Source organism: Halichoerus grypus, chromosome 1 (assembly GCF_964656455.1).
Source record: "Halichoerus grypus chromosome 1, mHalGry1.hap1.1, whole genome shotgun sequence".
In the NCBI taxonomy this organism is placed as follows: Eukaryota; Metazoa; Chordata; class Mammalia; order Carnivora; family Phocidae; genus Halichoerus; species Halichoerus grypus.
The window spans coordinates 123430482-123451270 of NC_135712.1; the positions used below are offsets into that span (position 1 = coordinate 123430482).

The 20789-nt window shown below is 38.0% G+C and overlaps 1 protein-coding gene and 1 pseudogene across 8 annotated transcripts in view; one reads left to right on the forward strand and one right to left on the reverse strand.

The window, feature by feature from the left end:
- PPP2R3A (protein phosphatase 2 regulatory subunit B''alpha) overlaps nucleotides 1-20789 on the reverse strand; it is a 213003-nt gene that overhangs the window by 156387 nt on the left and 35827 nt on the right. For 3 of the 8 annotated variants that reach the window (XM_078071623.1, XM_078071622.1, XM_078071624.1), the window contains one exon: nucleotides 642-3078. The exons of 3 other annotated variants lie outside the window; for them this stretch is intronic. In XM_078071623.1, coding sequence (XP_077927749.1) covers nucleotides 642-2636 — 1995 coding nt within the window. In that variant the 5' untranslated portion in view covers nucleotides 2637-3078. Of the gene's footprint in view, nucleotides 1-641; nucleotides 3079-4564; nucleotides 4605-20789 lie in introns of all 8 variants that reach the window. 2 more of the 8 variants (XM_078071621.1, XM_078071620.1) reach the window with 1 other exon arrangement.
- LOC118525037 (U2 small nuclear ribonucleoprotein B'' pseudogene) lies at nucleotides 4851-5675 on the forward strand (annotated as a pseudogene).

Genomic DNA, 20789 nt, shown 5'->3' on the forward strand with positions numbered 1-20789 from the left:
CTACTGTCCTATGACCCTAGATTGGTATTTATTCCCACTTGCATGAAGAAGCAAATCTCATACACTCTAGTCTTTACCTTCTTTGAAGACCCTATTGTGCCAAAAATACTTTCATAGGAGGGCCTACACGTTCATGAACTGCTTCCAGTATGTTAGTTTTGTTTCCCCAACTAGATTTTAAGGTCTTTAAGAAATCATGTCCTCTCTTTTTTGTACCCCACATTGCACCTTATAGTTTACACATGCATGTATTAATGACTGGTCTACTGATTGACTGGGGACGATGAGGCTAATATTAAATGCCTAATTGTGTAAGGTACCTTGCTTGCATTTAACATAAGTTATCTTGATCCTTATTATTTCCATTATATAGATGAGGATATTAAGGCTAAGTAACTTTCCTCTGGTCACAGAACTAGGAAGAAGATAAAACATGTGAGGAGGGCAGTTGAAACCAGTCTGCCTGACTCTAAAGCCCTTGCTTTTTAGTTTTTTTCAGTGAACTGAGTGAAAAAAAGTCTAAGGCAGGAACTTTAGTAGAACATAAAATGACCAACAGAAATAGTTCTTCATTATAAGTTTTGCACACATTAAAACATTTCTTTGGATACTTCTTAGGACTCAAGATTGTTGGGTCTTACCTTGATCACCTCTGGAGTCTGTTGAATCAAAACCACTGAAGTAGTATCTTTGGCTTTATCACCAATAGGACTTCTACAGACTGATAAATTGGCTTGGGAGGAAGTTGTCAAGGTTTCCTGTAGAATCTGCATCATTTCCTTTTCTTGTGATAGGCTCCCTCTGCCTGATTTGCATTCAACTAGTTCTTGAGCAAAGTCTTCAATGCTTTCTAGAATTCGCAGTAAGAGGACTCGATCCTCTTCCTCTATTTTGTGTCCATTGGTTTCAATAATCCTTGTTAGACAAGAAGGGGAGACTTTTTCGGTGGGTGAAGAGAGTTTAGACTTAGGCTCAAGATCTACAGGAAGCTGACCAGTCAACGGACTATGACTATTTACAGAGTTAGAGCTTTTACCTTTGGCAAGTGGCTCCCTTAGAGAGGTCTCCATTTTCTGTGAAAATGATTCTAAATCCATTAACAATTTATCTATCTCTTCCTGACTGTTAGAATTCATAAAATCTCTGCGGTCTCCCTCTTCAACTTTAGGAACTTTTGATTTAAGATCTTCCTCAGGTAGGTTAACAATTGGTTTCTCAAATATCTTACCACTTCCATTTTGTACTGAGGCAGAACATTTTTTAAGAGGAGTACCAGAATCTGAAAATCCTGCTCTATCTTCATTTACCTTTAACAACTTCTGACCGGGTCCATTCTCTGTCATTTGTCCTTTATCTAATGCTTTCTTTCCATCTGACTCTTCTTCAATATAAAGGGTTTCCATTAGGTCACCAGAAGAAACATTTTCTAAAGAGTTCATGGTTAATGACTGTGATTGAAGCTGGGCATCTTTTAGAGTTCTGGGATCATTTATCTCAGGGTTATATAAGGGATTTGTAGAGTTGTTTGGAATGGATTTTACTGGGTCTGTTTTCCTAGAACTGTGTTTGTCATTTTGCAGTGCTATAGTTTGAAACTGTCCAGAGTCAGGGGCTGAGAGCTGGACAACATCTTCATATTTAGGGGGCTGTTCAGTGCCAAATACTGGGGAAAAGGGAGTCAGTTGTAAATTGGGCATATTACTGACCAGTTCTGTTAAATCTATAGCCTCATTATTCCCAGGCTGCATGAATTCAAATGGTAGCTTTTTCAGATAGGATGCTAACCTGGTCATTACATTCACATAGACAGTATCAGAGCTAGAAATTGCATCGTTGCCATTTCCTTCATTGATGCTACTCCCTGACTTTTTCTTTATGCATTGTTTTATGATATCTGTACATTTTTTCAAATCCTCAGAGCATTTCAGCAAGATGTCCAAGCACATTTTTATGTCTGTTCCAGAAGAAAAATTATCTATTTTATGTTTTTCCAAAATCTGAGTAACCAGGTCTTCTTCAGAGAAGTTGTGAAGAAGCACTGAAGTTAGGTTTGTATCAAGCGAGTTTCTATGGGACAAAGATTTTTCCTCAACTGAGGCACTCCGGAGTAAACCAAAGGATGGGGAGCTCCCATCATTGTTATAATGGCCACAGAGCAAGTCAAAATCAACTGACCTCCTATTAAATGAGTCAGACTTAACTTTTCTTCCCTTTTTGTAGGCTGCATGGTTAGAGTTTTTGAGCTTTTCAAAGGAAAATTCTTTTATTTTCCCACTGGCAAAACTGATTGCTTCTCCTGCAATGTCCTTTAAGTTACAGGTGTTCTGAAAGGTAGACCCTTTCTTAACCCTGGGTATGCCTGTTAGGGCCTGCTGGTGATAGTCACCCTCAGCTGAGGAAAACCCATTTTCATGGGGTAGAAACATAGAGTCCAGATCCGCATCTTTGAACTGAGACACAGGGATGTGCAAGAGGTCTGCACAAACACTATGATGTACCACAATGCAGTCAACTCCATGTGTAAAGGTGTGGCAGGTTCCAGTGCAATAATGTATAGCTTGCTCAAAACGCCGGTCTATCACCACACTGCTGTAGTGGTTCACAGTACTGACCACAAGTCTGTAAGTTGCTGCCATAATATCAAATCCACTCAGTGATGTGAACTGGAATTTTCTAGAACTTATTTCAAGTAAATTCTCCTAACTTACACTCTGCTGAAAATATACTTGATGACAAAGTTCAGTGGTTTCTTGCAAATATAATGACCTTTCCCACAAAGAAAAACCATTTAGATTTGAGGTTTGGTGACTGTCAGGATACAGTAGCTATTGCACATGTGTGCTTGTAGTAGAAAGTCTAATAATTTAATAATCGTGCTCTTTAGTTTTATTTAGTAATATCATGATACTGTAGGATTTTTATAATATAAAATCCTCTCTTAGTTCTTCGGCAGTTCTTTGATGCAGAAATTTATTGTCATTAATTTACTGTCACAAATCTCAGTTGGTAGTATAGAAGTACTGTGATAATTGAGTCCTCCAAAGAATTAAATGATCCATTTTTTTGTGAATGAGAAACCTGTAATGAAAAAAGAAAACAATTTTAAAAATGATTTCTTAATCCTGAGAGAACGTTTTATTTCCTCTTTTGCATCCCATATGCAGTTAGTCACCAAGCCTTATTCTTTGCCACATTACTGCTTATCTTTGATTCATGTCTTTATATCATCACACCCTACACTTCTTACTACCTGGAGTATTATTACCTTAACTTTGCCTTGTTACAACTGCCTCCCAGTTGGTATTTCTTACTCTACCCTCCCTGCTACCTTACATGACACCAAGCTTAGATTCAGAGTTTTTTTTTAAGCCCTCACAGTTCAAGAATTCACACTGCTGATCTCCATCAGACACCATGCATCCTACCTCCTCTGACTTATTTTCAAGACTTTCAACATCTGTTCCCATCCATCTACAACCTTATTTTGTGCTACTACCCTGCACCAAACTTTTGCTTCCATCAATCTAATCTCAAAAGTTGCTAACATATAGCGCTTGTTCTTGATTCTACAATTTCCTCTATACTTGGAAATTATTCTCCCATCATCTTCTCTTTTCTTACTATCTAAGAGAAACAACTGTCATTACTGCTCTTGATCCTATCCTCTCAGATACTACCACATGCAGAGCTTTCTCGTTACCAAGTGGATAGAATTTACTTAATCATCCTTTTACTTAAAAAAAAAAAGGCTTTTAAACCATGCTGTAGTTGCTTTCTAAAAAGGTTCAATCTACTCACTCAAGAAATATTGAGTGCCTACTATGTGCCAGGCACTTGTTAAGTGCTAAGGATACAGCAGTGAATAAAATAAAGTCTCTGTTCTTACTGAGCTGATAATCTAGTTGGATAAAGAAAAACACCATGCATGTAAACATATATCTTAGATGGTGACATGTGCTATGGAGAAAAATCAAGCAGGGCAGGGGTTCAGAAAGAATGAGAGGGACTGTGTTACAAAGGGGGGCCGGGGGGGGCGTCTGGGTGGCTCAGTCGTTAAGCGTCTGCCTTCGGCTCAGGTCATGATCCCAGGGTCCTGGGATCGAGGCCTGCGTTGGGCTCCTTGCTCTGCAGGAAGCCTGCTTTTCCCTCTCCCACTCCCCCTGCTTGTGTTCCTTCTCTTACTGTGTCTCTGTCAAATAAATAAAACCTTAAAAAAAGGGGGGGGGGTTGGGGAAGATCTCCCTGATATTTGAACACAGACCTGAAAGAATAAAGGGAACAGGCTGAGGAGGTATTTTGGGCTAAATCATCTCAGGCACAATAACCATAGGTGGAAAGGCCCTGAGGTGGGAGCATGCTTGATGTATTATAAGAAAGACAAGGAGGCTAAAGTGACTGGAACAGAGAGAGCAAGTGGGGCAGTGTGGGAGGTGAGGTCAGAAAGGAAAGGTGGGAGTTTAAATCATGCAGGATCTGTAGATTTACGATAAATTTGGCTTTATCCTGACTGAGCTGGGAAATAACTGATGGCTACTGAGCAGAGGAATGACATGATCAGACTTACATTTTAAACTGGTAATTCCGGCTGCTGTGTTCAGAAGAGACTGTGAAGGATCAAGATAAAAAGCAGAGAAGCAAATTAGGGGCTACTGCAATAAATTGGGCAAGAAGGCTTGGGGGCTCGGACCAGGACAGTAATAATGGAGAAGTTTAGATACTGTATATATGTCAAAGGTAGAGCCAGTAGGATTTGCTGAAGGATAGGTGTGCGATACTACTAAATCAAGAATGATGCAGTAATCAGTTCGTGGGGAACCAGCGTAGGCCTCAGGCAATCTGAACAGGATAACATGGATAGCAGACCAAGTCATACAACTTACATCAACAATATGAATAACAAAATTAAAAAAGAAGAATTGAAGAGATCCCTGTTTTGCCCTGTTTTCTCAGTTTGGCCACGTTGTAGATCTGTAGTTCTAAAGACCATGAAGATGAGGGGGCAAGCCTTTGTTATTTTTAAGGAACTGGGCTCATCCACAAATGCCTTGAGACAGTTACAAGGATTTCCATTTTATGGTAAACCAATGTGAATCCAGTATACAAAAACAGATTCTGATATAATATCTAAAATGCGTGGCACTTTTGCTGACAAAGAAAAGAAGGAAAAGAAAAAAGTGAAAACTGTGGAACAGACTGCGACCAGTGCAAACAAAAAGCCTGGTCAGGGAACACCAAATGCAGCAAATACCCAAGGAAATTCAACACCAAATCCTCAGGTCCCTGATTACCCTCCAAACTATATTTTATTCCTCAATAGTTTACCAGAAGAGACTAATGAGATGATGTTATCCATGCTGTTTAATCAGTTTCTTGGCTTCAAGGAAGTATGTTTGGTACCTGGGAGTCATGACATTGCTTTTGTTGAATTTGAAAATGACGGATAGGCTGGAGCTGCCAGGGATGCTTTACAGCGATATAAAATCACACCATCCCCATGCCATGAAGATCACCTATGCCAAGAAATAACATAGGGGATAGTTGTCTTTAAAGGACTTGGTGTTATTTATAGTGTTTGTTTTGATAACATTTGGTCAGGCCATTTTTTAATAGTTGGGATGAGGGCTAGTGAAAGTGAAATTTTTGTGAATGATTTTAAAAAATACCTAGTCTTTCTTTAGCCTTAGTGAACTATGAAATATGAAGGCCTCAATTTTGTATAATAAACTTTTATTTTTATTCTTTAAAAATAAAAGAATGATGCAGTAAAGCAATGAAAGGAAGGAGATTATGACTGAAAAGGAGAGCATCAGTTTCACTACACCATCAATAGCAATGGCATTTTAACAATAAAAATCTTTACCCCCCTTAATGAGAAACAGAACTTTATTGTTTTCATTTTTATTTCTTCAATCCTAGAAAACTGTTTTTTTCTTATTTGTTATATTTCTTTTCTGGTACATTGTCTCTTCATATCCTTTGTTCACTTAGGTATTAGAGACTTAATGACTACATATACAATTAATTCATGAAGAACCCTTTCTTTTTTTGAATTCTTATGCTAGAGTACATTTCCTGGCCCTCTGGATCCAATGATTACTCTGTTTTTATGCCAGTCCTCCACTATTGTAATTACTGTTGTCTTATTAAGTTTTACTATCTGGTTTTCCTTCCCATATCCCTAATTATGATTTTTTTTTTACACTCCAAATGTTCTTTGATGGTCTTCCAGATGACTTTTTGAATAGTCAAGTTTTAAGAAAAATGCTATTGGAATTTGATTCCAATTGCAATAAACTTATGAATTATTTTGAAAAAACACTGATTATAGTATCAGATTTTTCTACCCAGGAAGATATAAATCTTAATTCCAATATTCCTTTATTTCTCTCTTTGTGGTTTTCCTCAGTGGGTCACCCCCCCCCCCCCACTCTTCTTGTCCTTCAGTGTCTTAACTCTGTTGCTATACGAATGGATCTGGAGTTACTGTGCCATTCTCCACTTCCTCACCTTCAAATCTCAGATGGTGGCTTATATAAAACTCTAAAACTAGATCTCACGAAGGATGAAGCTGAAGCAGAAAGAAGTTCATACTAAAGGAAGTGCCCAGTAATTCTTAACTTAAAATGCAAAGAAGTCAAAGAGGAACTAGGTGTTATGGGACAAACTCCTAGAACATGGCAACAGAAGGAATTACCTTTCCAAAAGATGCACAAAAGACAGGGAAGAAATAGCACCAAACATGAAAAACTATACACCTTTTCAGAAATCCAAGATTTTGAAAGAACTTTTCAGTAAGGATAAAAGGAAAGAAAAACAAAGGATATTACTAAGAAAGTATATCAGGGTAACTATGTGAGAGATACTAGGACTATATCCTAATACAGTTGATAATATAGAAGATAAAACTGGTGCAGAGGCAAAATACATGAGTGTTAGAAAATTTAAATATCCAGACACCTACGAAAACATGTGATAAATTCCTAAATTAACATAAAGACTATTTTATTTCTCTGAAATTTGAGAAATTAAAGAAGTATTTCTCTAAGCTTGGATATAACCAAAATAGCCAGTTTATAAGGTAACATGACAGAAAATACAAGTATTAGTGTGATATTAGAATTTGAAATAGTCAAGGAAGAGAGAACACTGGCCAAAGACAGACAGGTGCTTTTAGACCACAGCTGCCCTACAAAACATGCTGTGTTGATGGAAATATTCTCTATCTCTTCTGATATGGTTGCCTTTAGCCACATGAGGCTACTGAGCCCTTTAAATGTGGCTAGTGTAACTGAAGAGCTGAATTTTAATTTTATTACTAATATAACATAAAAAAATAAAGCCTGAATTTATTTCAGTAAAAACAATTTTTGAAATTTTGAAATTGTTTTAGACTCACACAGAAGTTGCAAACGTAGTAGAGAGAGTTCCTGTGTACTCTTCCTCCAGTTTCCTCCAAAGATAACATCCTACATCACATCACCATAGTACAATGAGCAAAACCAGGAATTGACATTGGTACTATTAAATGAACTACAGACTTTATTCAGATTTCACCAGTTTTACTTGCACTCACTCCTTCCCTCCTCCCTTCCTTCTACAATAATTACCACCACAATCAGGATACAGAACTGTCCCAACAACCCCCAAAACCCCTCCTATTACCCTATGACTTTATATACACTGTGACTATAAAGTTACAGTCACCCCAATCCTAACCCTGACAATCATGGATCTATTTTCCATCATTATAGTTTTGTTATTTCAAAAATGTTTTATGTATGGAATCATAAAGTATATAAACTTTTGATATTTTCTTCTCTCACTTAACAGAATGATTTTGAGGCATTCACTTCACCACATGTATCAACAGTTCATTCCTTTCTATTGCTGAGTTGTATTCCATTGTGTGGATATACCACAGTTTGTTCACCCATTCACTCGTTCAAGGATATTTATGCTGTCTCCATTTTCTGGCTATTACAAATAAAGCTGTTGTGAATACTGGTGCACAGGTTTTTGTGTGAACATAAGTTTTCATTTCTCTAGTGTAAATATAAGTCTGACTGTTGGGTTGTATGTTAAGTATATATATATATATATTTTTTTTTTAAGATTTTATTTTTTTAGAGAGACAGACAGGGAGCATGAGTTGGCGGAGCGACAGAGGGAGAGAGAGAGGGACAAGCAGACTTCACTGAGCCGGAAGCCCCACACAGGGCTTAATCCCAGAACCCCGAGATCATGACCTGAGCCAAAGTCAGACACTTAATCAAGTGAGTGACCCAGGCACCCCTTAAGTATATCTTTATAAGAAACTGCAAAACTGGGGTGCCTGGGTGGCTCAGTCGGTTAAGCGTCTGCCTTCAGCTCAGGTCACGATCCCGGGGTCCTGGGATCGAGCCCCACATCGGGCTCCCTGCTTGGCGGGAAGCCTGCTTCTCCCTCTGCCCCTCACCCTGCTCGTGCTGGCTCTCTCTCTCAAATAAATAAAATCTTAAAAAAAAAAAAAAAAGAAACTGCAAAACTGTTCACCTGAATAACTGTACCATTTTACATTCCCGCCAGAACAAGAGATATGGTTGGTTCCACATCTTTTTCAGCATTTGGCATTGTCAGTATTTTCTATTTTAGCTATTCTAATAGGTGTGTGCTGTTATCTCATTGTGGTTTTAACTTACATTTTCTTAATGTCTAATGATGCCGAACATCTTTTCTTGTGCTTACTGACCAGCCCCATATCTTCTTTGGAGAAGTGCTGTTTACATTTTTGCCCATTCTAATTAATTAATTATAACTTAAAAAGCCACATGTGGCTAGTAGCCACTATATTAAACAATGTAGTTCCAGATAACAGGAATGTAGCTTTCAGAAATGTTAAGACTTTAAAAGAAAACATGAAGGAAAAAAAGAAGGTATGGCAAAAATGAAGATTGGTAGGTTTTAAAAATGCAATTTGATGAATTTGCCATAAGTAACCTTACTGAGAAAAAAAGTGGGAAGAAGAGTTAAAGAACTAATTGCAAATTTAGGTCTCTAAGTTAAAGTTTTGAAGGGACATAACTGGAAGAGGGAGGAAGCATATAACAAAGCCAAACCCCAAGGGGTGGCACCAATTTCAACGAGAAGCTTACAGTCTAAAATGATTTGAGCTTTTTATAAAAATGCCAAAGAGAACAAGATTACTTCCCCAGTATTTGGTTCAGATCTGTGAGTGTCAAATTCTGTCTTTTTTATTCAGACCATGATTAACTGATGCCCAACTGTCTAGCTGGAATCCTAGACATAGAAACTAATCCAACTAGTCTCAATCAGAGATGGATCATAGTCTATCTAATTCAGAACCACCACGCTATCTTGTGTCTCTAAGTGAAAGCCAGGCTACATGGGTTGAATCCCCACCCTGCCACTTACAGCTGTGTGGCCTTACATAAGCTGGTTAACTTCTGTCAGCCTCTTTCACCTGTAAAACAGAGATAATAACACTACCCATCTCACGAGGATTAAGTGAACATGTCAAATGCTTAGAACAAGGCTTACAACACAAGAAATGTTCAATCGCTGTTACTGCTATAAGTCACTCATCAAACATTTTCTAATCTGAGCCAGGCCCAAAATAATTCATTATGATGGCCCTGAGTGTACTTACTGTGTGAGGGCAACGAGAGAAGCAAGCACAGTGGGAATCAGGAGCACTAGGGTAGGGCTTCCGTTGTCCCCCATTTGCTCTCACAATTAATACACATTCTTTTCAGAAAAGTTAGAAAATGTTCATAAGTAAAAAACATTTTACTTACCCATTCAAAAATAACCAGTTAATGTTTTTATGGATATGTATCCTGACATTTTCTTATGAAAATTTATAAATGTATATTTTTTACAAAAGTGTGACCATACTGTGTATTTTAAAACTTACTTCAAACTAGCAATAATCTCATGAATATACTTCCATGTCAGAACAGATCTAGATCATTTTTTTTTAGATTTATTTATTTCAGAGAGAGAGAGAGAGAGAAAACGCACGAGTGGGAGGGGCAGAGGGGAGAGGGAGACAGAATCTGAAGCAGACTCTGTGCTGAGCACGGAGCCCGACTGGGGCTTGATCTCACCACCAGGAGTTCACAACCTGAGCCAAAACCAAGAGTTGGATGCTTAACTGACTGTGCCACCCAGGAGCCCCAGAGCAAAATCATTTTAAAGGACATACAATATTTTACCATATGGATAAAATAATTCAGCCATCTACCACTGATATACAATTAGGTTACTTACTATTTTTTTTGTTTTAAAATAAACAGTGATAAACATTCTTATACATACACTTTTCAGAGTTGTCTAGTTATCTTCTTAGGATATAGTCCACGTAGTAGAATGCTGAGTCAAAAGGGGTATGTGTATGTATGCATACACATTTTAAAGGTTCTTAGATATATAAGGTCAGTCTTTCCTCCAGAAAAATGACAAATTTCTACTTCCAATATCAGGATAGGATCAGATCCATTTCCCCATGTTCTCCTTGAATGATACCACTCTTTAAATCTTTGCTAATTTGATAGATGAAAAAAAGGAAGTGCATTATTTTAAATTGTGCCTAAACATTGTTTTATTTACCTCACAGACATTTTGTGTTCATTTGTGAAGCCTTTCCTTCACGCTGTTGGCCTATTTTGAAAGAGAGCATCCAAATTTGACTGAAGAATCAGGAAAGATTTCCCCAAAGTAAGGAATGTACGAACCTAGTTTTGAAGGACCAATGAAAATTAAACAAAAAGGAAGGGAAGGGGGCGCCTGGGTGGCTCAGTCGGTTAAGTGTCTGCCTTTGGCTCAGGTCACGATCCCAGGGTTCTGAGATCAAGGCCCTGCTCCACGGGGAGCCTGCTTCTCTCTCTCCCTCTGCTGCTCCCCCTGCTTTTACTCTCTCTCTCTGTGTCAAATAAATAAATAAAATCTTAAAAAAAAAAAAAAAAAAGAAGGGAAGAATACTCTAGGCAGAGGGGAACATATAGGTGAAGGCTCAGAGGCCTAACAAGGCACAGCTTTCAGAACTACAAGCAGTTCCAGTTGATTTCACTGGGGGGAGTAGAAAGCAAGAGGAGAGGAAACCAGGAGAGCAGCAGGAACTAGACCACAGACTGGCCTGTGTGCTAAATTAAGAGCCTGGACTTAATTCTGAAAACTACAGGTAAAACAAAGACCTTTTAGGCTGGGGAATAACAGGACGAAATTTATATTTTAGAAAGATTATTCTAGCAGCTGAGTGGAGGCATGGAAGTCAATTAGGAGACTACTGTAATAATCCATGCAAGAAGTGGTAAGAACCAAAATCAAGTAGGTGGCAGTAATTAACAAAGAGGAGGGCACTGATTAGATAGTCAAAGAGGAAGAATTCACAGAATAGGAGGAGAAAGTGAAAGGGAAGAATCCTGGGTTTCAGGCTTGGGTTTTGGGGGACTAGTGTTGCTACGCCCAACACAAACTTTTTGTTTTTGTTTTAAGGAAAGTGGCCATATAAAACAGAGAGTGTTATTCTGAATGTGTTGTTTGAAGAGGTTCCTGTGGAATATCCAAGTGGTGATGACTGGATGAAATGTGAATACAAACACCTGGAGGTCAGCAGAAAGAACTGGGTTAGTGATGCAGCACTGAGGTTACTCAGGGTGAGTGCACAAAGTGAGAAGAGCTCTGGGCTGAGGGCATAGCTGGGCTCACTGGCATTTCTGGGTTAAACAGAGGAACAGAATTCTTAGAGGGAACCTAAGAAGGAAGAGCCAAAAAGGTAACATGGAAACCAGGAGAAAGCAGTTTCAAAGAGGCTGAAGGAGAGACTCAAAATGGAGGTCACTAGTGTTGGATACTGCAGAGAGGTGAAGGCAAAACAAAAATTACCCATTGGGTTTGCTAATATGAAGGTCACTGGTAACCTTAGCAAGTGGAATTTCAAAGGAATCCCAGACTATGGAATAGTCCCAAAGACAGTGTATGAATAAGAGTGATATAGAATTAAAAATACCTGTCAACAGGGGCGCCTGGGTGGCTCAGTTGGTTGGGCGACTGCCTTCGGCTCAGGTCATGATCCTGGAGTCCCTGGATCGAGTCCCGCATCGGGCTCCCTGCTTGGCAGGGAGTCTGCTTCTCCCTCTGACCCTCCCCCTCTCATGTGCTCTCTCTCTCATTCTCTCTCTCTCAAAAAAAAAAAAAAAAATACCTGTCAACAATTAAGTCTAAAAGAACTCCTTCAATAAGTAAAAAAAGTTCTAAATGATAAAAAAAGCACTGTATAATAGTTCGAACTTTTACTGTCTTAATGGCACATGAAATGAGTGTTTCACCATTTTTAAAAAAATTCATTTGAGAGTGAGAGAGAGAGAGAGAGAGAATGAACACAAGCAGGGGGGAGGGTCAGAGGGAGAAGGAGAAGAAGACTCCCTGCTGAGCAGAGTGCCCGATGTGGGGTTCAATCCCAGGACCCCAGGATCATGACCTGAGCCAAAGGCAGATGCTTAACTAACTGAGACACCCAGGCGCCCCTCACCATCTTTGACTTGATGAAATATGCAGTACAGTTTTTCAGTCTAAACATCTGTTGTTTCAGAGGTAGAGAGCAAAATAGATTTCTCAGGAAATTACAGTTAATTATTCTGCATATTTACATTTATTCCACCTCAGGTCTTGTTATACACTGCTTGCCCACTTCCTAGGCCTTTTGTCTCTCCTTTCATCCCTACAAACTGCCTAAGTGGTTCATATACAATTTCAGAGTTCATTCAGCACTTACTATTTCTTCTACTTTAAGCAGTTTACAATTAGTCTAACAAGTATTTTCCAGTGGTTCCAGGTAGTCCTCCATAGAAAAGTGCTATATGGCCATTTCTGATGAAGTTGATTTGTTGTGAAACAAAGGTACAGAAACAGCAGACAAGAAAAGTTAGGAGGGAGAGAACTGGATTTTGAAAGATAAGAGCCTTACCAAGTGAAGAAGGGATTAAACTACACCTTACAAGCAAAAAGGAATTCTACAAAGGCACAGAGATTTGAAAAGGGCTTGGGTGTGTTTGGAGAATTATAAGGAGCTTGATATTGCTGAAGTTAAAAATTGTACAGGATGGGTTTTACAGTTTTAAAGTATCCTCCAAACAGTAAGAATAAAGTAGGAATTTAAACTCCATATTCAAAGAACCTAAGAGATACCTGTAGCCCCAAATCACTATATATGAAGATAGAAAGCAGAAGCAGGAATGATAAATCAATGACTTACTAGAGTAGAGGAGGAAGGCATACTAATGGCAAGCAAACCAATTCACCCTGCATAACCTAATAAAGGCCTAGGTTTGGAAATGGGCTAGGATAGAAGAGTGAACATACGGGGATTGTTTGAAAGTCTGCAAAGGAATAGCCCTCCCTACTCGCACTCCACAAACTCAGAACCAGAAAAGCACCAACCTCGGGGGCAGATAGGGTGGTAAAGACTGAAATTTGAGTAAAAGTCTATACTCTGAATAAGCCCACTTTCCCCAGCCCAGATCCAGGTCACTAAAAACCTCTAGCTCCCATTCCCCAACGTGGATTAAAGAATCCTTTACTGGAGATTAGAAATCCCATCTAACCACATGATCCCCTTAGAGTGAAACCCACTAACTGACAAATCCTACCCACAAACGGAGAGCTTCCTCTCAGCTTTTTAGAGCCTCACTTTTATTTTATTTTAAAGATGTTATTTATTTATGAGAGAGAGCGTGCACCAGCAAGAACGAGGCGGGGTGGGGGGGAAGGTCAGGGGGTGTGGCGGGGCAGAGGGAGAGGGAGAAGCAAACTACCTGCAGGGGGGCTCCATCCCAGGACCCTGGGATCATGGCCCCAGGGGAAGGCAGACACTTAACCTACTGAGCCATCCAGGCACCCCCTCACTTTTATTTTAAGTCAATTTTATTTGGGCACTTGGGTGGCTCAGTCGGTTAAGTGACCATGACTCTTGATTTCAGCTCAGGTCCTGGGATGGAGTCCCGGGGTCAGGCTCACTGCTCAGTGGGGAGTCTGCTTCTCCCTCCCCCCCACCCCACTTGTGCACGGGCATGCACAGGCGCATGCTCTCTCTCTCTGTCAAATACATAAATCTTAAGAAAAAAAGAGTTAAATCAACTTTATTGATGTGTAATTTACATAAAATAAAATGTACATATTAAGTATAAAATTCAATGAGATTTAAGAACCATGTAACCACTGCCCTAAAAAAGACAACATTTATGATACCCTAAAACTATCCCTGTGCCCTTTCCCAATCAACTCCCCTAACCTACAGTGTTTGACAACCACTGATCTGATTCCTATCACTATAGATTAGTTTTGCCTGTTGTAGATCTTCATATGAATGTAATCATACAATATATATATACTTTTGAGTTTGGTTTCTCTCACTTAGCACAATGGTTTTGATATTCATCCATGTTAATGCATGGATTAGTTGTATATTCCTTTTTACTGCTTAGTAGGTATTTTACTAAATGAATGTATCAAAATTTATTTTCTCTGTTCACCAGCTGATGAATATTTGAGTCATTTCTGGTTTGGGTTGTTAATGAATTAAAGCTGCTATGAACATTCAAGTAAAAGTCTTTGTGGGTATATATTCATTTTTTCTGGGTAATTAACAGTGGAATTGCTGAGTCATGGCAAGTGTATGTTTAATTTTATAAAAACATGTAGAACTGTTTCCCAAAGTGGTTCTACCATTTCATATTCTCATCAACAACACCTGAGAGCTGTAGTGGCTCTATATCCTTTTGGATATTTGTCAGTTACTTTACTTTTACCCATTTTAGTGGGTATGAAGTGGTATCTCACTGTGAATTTAATTTGCATTTCCCTGATGACAATGATATTGAGAATTTTTTCATACGCTTTTTAACAATTGATACATATCTTCTTTTGTGAAGCATTTACTCTTTTAGGCTGTCTTTGATTATTGTTCTAAAAATTCATTTGTGTATTTTAGCTATAAATATTATCTCATGGTCTTTAGCTTTCCTTTCATTTTCTTGGCAGTAACTTTTGAAAAGTAGGAGGTCTTAATCTTACTACTTTAAAATTTTTAATAATCCTAAATTTTAATAATCCAATGAATCAATTTTTCTTCTGTAGTTAATAGGCTGAATTTGAAGATCACCCAGCACCATTTGTTCAAAAGACTATCCTGTCCCCATGTTGGAGCCTTTGTTGAAAAACAACCATATATAGAGGTTTATTTCTGGATTCCTTACTCTTTTATCTTTATATACACCAATACCATTCTGTCTTAATTATTGTATTTTACATAAGTCTTAAAATACCTTTGACCCTTGAACAACATGGGTTTGATCTAATATGCAGATATTTTTTCTTTAAAGATTTTACTTTTATTTATTCAGAGAGAGAGAGAGCATTTGAGGGGGAGGGAAGGAGAGAGAATCTCCAGCAGACTCCCCACTGAGCACAGAGCTCAACACAGGGCTTGATCCCACAACCCTGAGATCCTGACCTGAGCCAAAATTTAGAGTCGGACACTTAACCAACTGAGCCACCCAGGCGCCCCTGCAGATATTTTTCAAAAATATAGTGGAAAAAATGTTGATGATTTGTGACAATTTGAAAACCCTCACCAATGAACCACATAGTCTAGAAATACCGAAAAAACTAAGAAAAAGTTAGGTATGTCATGAATGCATAAAATAATATGTAGGTACTAGTCTACTTTATCATTTACTACCATAAAACATCCACAAATCAATTATAAAACATTAAAATTTATCAGAACTTACATATACAAACACAAACCATACATGGCGTTATTCCCAGTCAAGAGAAAAATAAACATAAATATGCAGTATTAAATAATTTCATAAAATTAACTATAGTACATACTGTACTACTGTAATAATTTTGTAGTCACCTGTGGCTGCTATTGCAGAGAGCTCAAGTGTTACAAGCATCCACTTGAAACGCCATGTGACACTAATAATATCCATGAGAGTAGTTCCTCTCTCCAGTAAATTGCATACTGCAGTAAAAAGGGATCTCTATTAGTTCTTGCTATTAGTAAAGTTTTTGGAAAACCAAAAGTTATACTCAGATTTTCAGCTGCATGGGGGGTTGGTGCCCCTAATCCCCATGCTATTCTAGGGCCAACTGTAATAATGTAAATCCTTTTTTTTTTTTTTCTTTTTCAGAATTGTTTTGGCTATTCTAAGTCTTTTGTACTTCCATGTCAATTTTGGAATCAACTAGCCAATATTCACAAAGAAAACCTGCTGGGATTCTGACTGAAATTTCATTGAATCTAAATCTCCATTTGTTAACTCAACACCCAAAGAACAAATAATCCAGTTAAGAAATGGGCAGAAGACATGAACAGACATTGCTCCAAAGAAGACATCCAAATGGCCAACAGACACATGAAAATATGCTCAACATCACTCGGCATCAGGGAAATACAAATCAAAACCACAAGGAGATACCACCTCACACCAGTCAGAATGGCTAAAATTAACAAGTCAGGAAATGACAGATGTTGGCGAGGATGCGGAGATAGGGAATCCTCTTACACTGTTGGTGGGAATGCAAGCTGGTGCAGCCACTCTGGAAAACAGCATGGAGGTTCCTCAAAAAGTTGAAAACAGAGCTACCCTATGACCCAGCAATTGCACGACTAGGGATTTACCCCAAAGATACAAATGTAGTGATCTAAGGGGCACCTGCCCCCCAGTGCTTCTAACAGCAATGTCCACAGTAGCCAAACTTAGGAAAGAGCCCAGATGTCCATCGACAGATGAATGGATAAAGAAGATGTGGTATATATATACAAAGGAGTACTATTCAGCCATCAAAAAAAAAGAAATCTTGCCATTTGCAACGATGTGGATGGAACTAGAGGGCATTATGCTAAGTGAAATAAGTCAGTCAGAGAAAGACAATTATCATATGATCTCACTCATGTGAGGATCATAGGGGAAGAGAGGAAAAAATAAAACAAGACGAAATCAGAAAGGGAGACAAACCATAAGAGACTCTTAAGCATAGGAAGCAAACTGAGGGTTGCTGGAGGGAAGGAGGGTGGGGGGATGGGGTAACTGGGTGATGGACATTAAGGAGGACACGTGATGTAATGAGTGCTGGGTATTATATAAGACTGATGAATCACTGACCTCTACCTCTGAAACTAATAATACATTTTATATTAATGGAATTTAAATAAAAAATTAAAAGAATTAATAAATCTCCATTTGTTGACAACAATATCAAGTCTCTAATCCATGTAACCCATGAACATAATACAGCTCTCTATTTAGATGCTCTTTAATTTCCTTCAGCAACGTTTATGGGCCTTTCATTAAATTTATTCCCAAGTAATTCATGTTTTTTGATGCTAATGCAAATGATACTGTTGCTTTAATTTCATTTTCCATTTGTTTGTTGCTGATAGGTAGAAACATAGTTGATTTATATATATTGATCTTGTCACTTGCCACTCCATTAAATCCACTTATTATGGTATTTTTTGGGTAAATTCCTTGGGATTTTCTACATAAACAATCATGCTATCTGAGAATAGAGATTGTTTTAGTTTTTCCTTTCCAATATTTACTGCCTTACTGCCTACTACACTAGCTAGGATCTCCAGAACAATATTGAATAGAAGTGGTTGGTTCAGAAATCCTTGCCTTATACCCAATCTTAGGGAAAAGTATTCTATCTTTCACCATTAAGTATGATTAAGCTGCAGGTTTTTTGATACTCTACCAGATTGAAAAGTTCTCTTCCATTATTAGTTTGTTAAGAGTTTTAAAAAATCTCACATGGTCGTTTAATTTGGTCATATACTTATTCTGCATTTATTGAGATGATCACATAATTTTTACCCTTCATTTTGTTAATGTGGTGAAAAGGGGGTGAAAGAACTGAAATTTATATTAGGAAGGTGAGACATAATGTTTAAAATAAATGAATGATGAATTTCCAATATATGCATTTACAAATATTGAGGCAAATAATGAAAGAAATAGTTAAGAAAAAATTCACATCTCTGAGGAGCAGGCCAACTTGGGAGTGGAAACATATTTTTTAGAAGTCTCAAGCACTGACACTTTAATATGAGAATTAATATGCAATATTTGATAACAAACTTTTAAAATTAAAAACAGGTTCTAGAGATGTGAAGATGAGGCTAGGGTGATTATTGTGTGCTACGGCTGGGGAGCAAGGGCATAGGGGAGATAAAGGCAGCTTCAGGCATGGGTTGTTTCGGTGGGGTATCCAGAAGGTATTTCCCATGCAGATGGATATACTTGGCAGGGAAAAGATAGGAGTTGAAATAAAGATTTGGGAATAAGCACCAGATTTTGTGGTTTGTGCTCAAGACTGATCATGCACATGGTAAGAAAAGAGTCAAGGGCAAAACTCTGAGGAAGGCTGCCATGTATGGGGTAGGGAGGAGAAGGATGCAAGGAAGGAGACAGAGAATGAATTTTCAAAGGTCAGGAAGAAAACCAGCCCAGAAAACACAGAAGTCAAGGGAGAAAAATATTTCATTCTTTCAACAGGCTGAATTCCAAAGACTTTGTGTACCAACGAACAGAGTTATACTTTTCTTTTACAGGTGTTTCTCTCTAATTTCATGGAGAAATTTGGGAAGTTAAAACTTTAAACAACATACATGTAACGATGGAAAACAGAGAATGGTGTTACACATATTTTTTATGTTGCTATTTATGTGTTCTATTTCAGGAAACATCTGCAGCAGAGAGTATGAGGTACAGAACTTCCACAGCTTATCTCAACTGCTGAAAGGATTCAAGAAGAAAATGATCAACAGAAATCACAGACACAAAAGAAAATTGGCTAAATATCCATGTCACTTAGATGGGACATGTGAAGACACAGAAGAGGAAAAATTATAGAAAAATGCCTAAAAATTTATTTAACAGAGTACACAAGGTGTGATGATTCAGAAGTAATGAGTCATTTAGAAATAATAAAACTATCAGTTTGCCTGGAAAACACAGGCAATCTTTGGTGGATGACTCAGTATGGAAACTGACCCCAAGAGAACAATTTAGAGGCATACAAAAACATATACCATTGAACTACTTTACTTGTAGGATAAAAAAGGAGACCTGGAATATTTTATTTGTTGTGTTCACTTCAAAAACAGGTGAGAAAATAAATTAAGAAATTTCTTAGAAGGGAAGATATTTCTGATGCTCAAAGAAACCGTATATGTGAATATGAAAGGACAAATTAATGCTTTAGGTTTAGGGCTAATGTCTTAATAATGAGACTAAAAGTAAGATAAGAACATCTCAGCAGCAGACCTAATTTGAACATATGGGAATTAGAAAGAGCTTAAAAATCTACCTTTATTTTTACTCCAGTGGAGGAAAGGAAACGTGGCTGAGGGGAAGAGCACCAGGTGGGCAGTCAGGAGCTCCCCATCCCAGCTTTGCTTTGTACTGACCAGCTCAGTAAGTTGGTCAAGTTGCTTCCTTCACTGGTATTTGACCTTCTCTTCTAGAAAAACAGGACAAAAGCTGGCCCCGGGGTCTAGAAAACATGAGGAAAACCAAATTTTTTTCCTGTTTTGAATTAGGAAATAGCTATATTTTACAAAAGCTATTTTGTATTATTTGATGCAGGAAGAAGCACAGTGAACTGGCTACTAATTTTTAATGCATGTAATTTTCAAAGCTACCGATTTCCCTGAGTAGTGGCTCTGAAAGGAAAATTTATAGGCTAAAGTTTTAACCTCTTATAATTTAAAAAAATTCTCTATTATATATTCTAAAACATCAACAACAGTTCTCTCTGTTGGTAGTATTTTAAGTTCCTTTAATTCAACTATTTTCCTTTTCTAAGTCTTTTTCTTATTTTGGAGGAGGTCATATAAAATTCAAATCACATCCTACACATAAAAATCATTTGACACTTTAGAAGAATATAAATTCAATACAATTTGAGAGCCAGGTATTCTTCAAGATGGGGGAACTAAGAATTCAGTGATTTTGCCTCAAACAGCTTATAACACGAGTAGGCAGAGAAAGAAGATACCTAACCTTTTATCAAGAAAGACATCCCAGAGAGGAAGATTGCTAGGCACAGTCCTAGAGCAGAGCAGTAGTTGGCTACAGGAAGAAAGGGAAAAATGCCTTGCGGACAAAAGGAAGCAAGGCGCAGGAAGTGGCATGAGATGTCTGAGAAGCTACCAAGAGTTTGGTATTATTTCGGGGTCAAGTTTGAAGACAGGCTTTGAGGCACCACAGCTGAAGGGATGTAGAGGCAACAGAGAGCCCTTGAGAGGTTGAGGGAATGAAGGGACAAGGTCAGATTTACATTGTAGGCCTATCAGTTGGTGAAGCACTGGGGAGGACAGACTTGGAGAAGCAAGACCAAAGCTACGTAGATCAGGGAGAAGGCCTCTGCAGAGTCTGGAAGAGAAATCAATGAGGCTATAAATGGAAGGCAGCTCAGAAGCTTAAATGACTAACCCATGATCACAAATCTATAAGCAGGATCTGAACATAAGTTTTTTATTTTTAAATCCCATGCTTTTCTACATCCCTGTCCAAGCACAAATTCTAGTCAAAGTTGATGAGATATTAAATTCATTTTTATTAAGTAAATTATGGATCTTAAGAGACTTTAATCATTAATGCATATTAAGTACCCCAAATGTTCAGGGCATTACAGAAAACAAAGCTCTTGTCTTGTAGGAACTTATGGGATAAAAGAAATGAGACAAAAAGAATAGATCAATTTATTCAATGGGT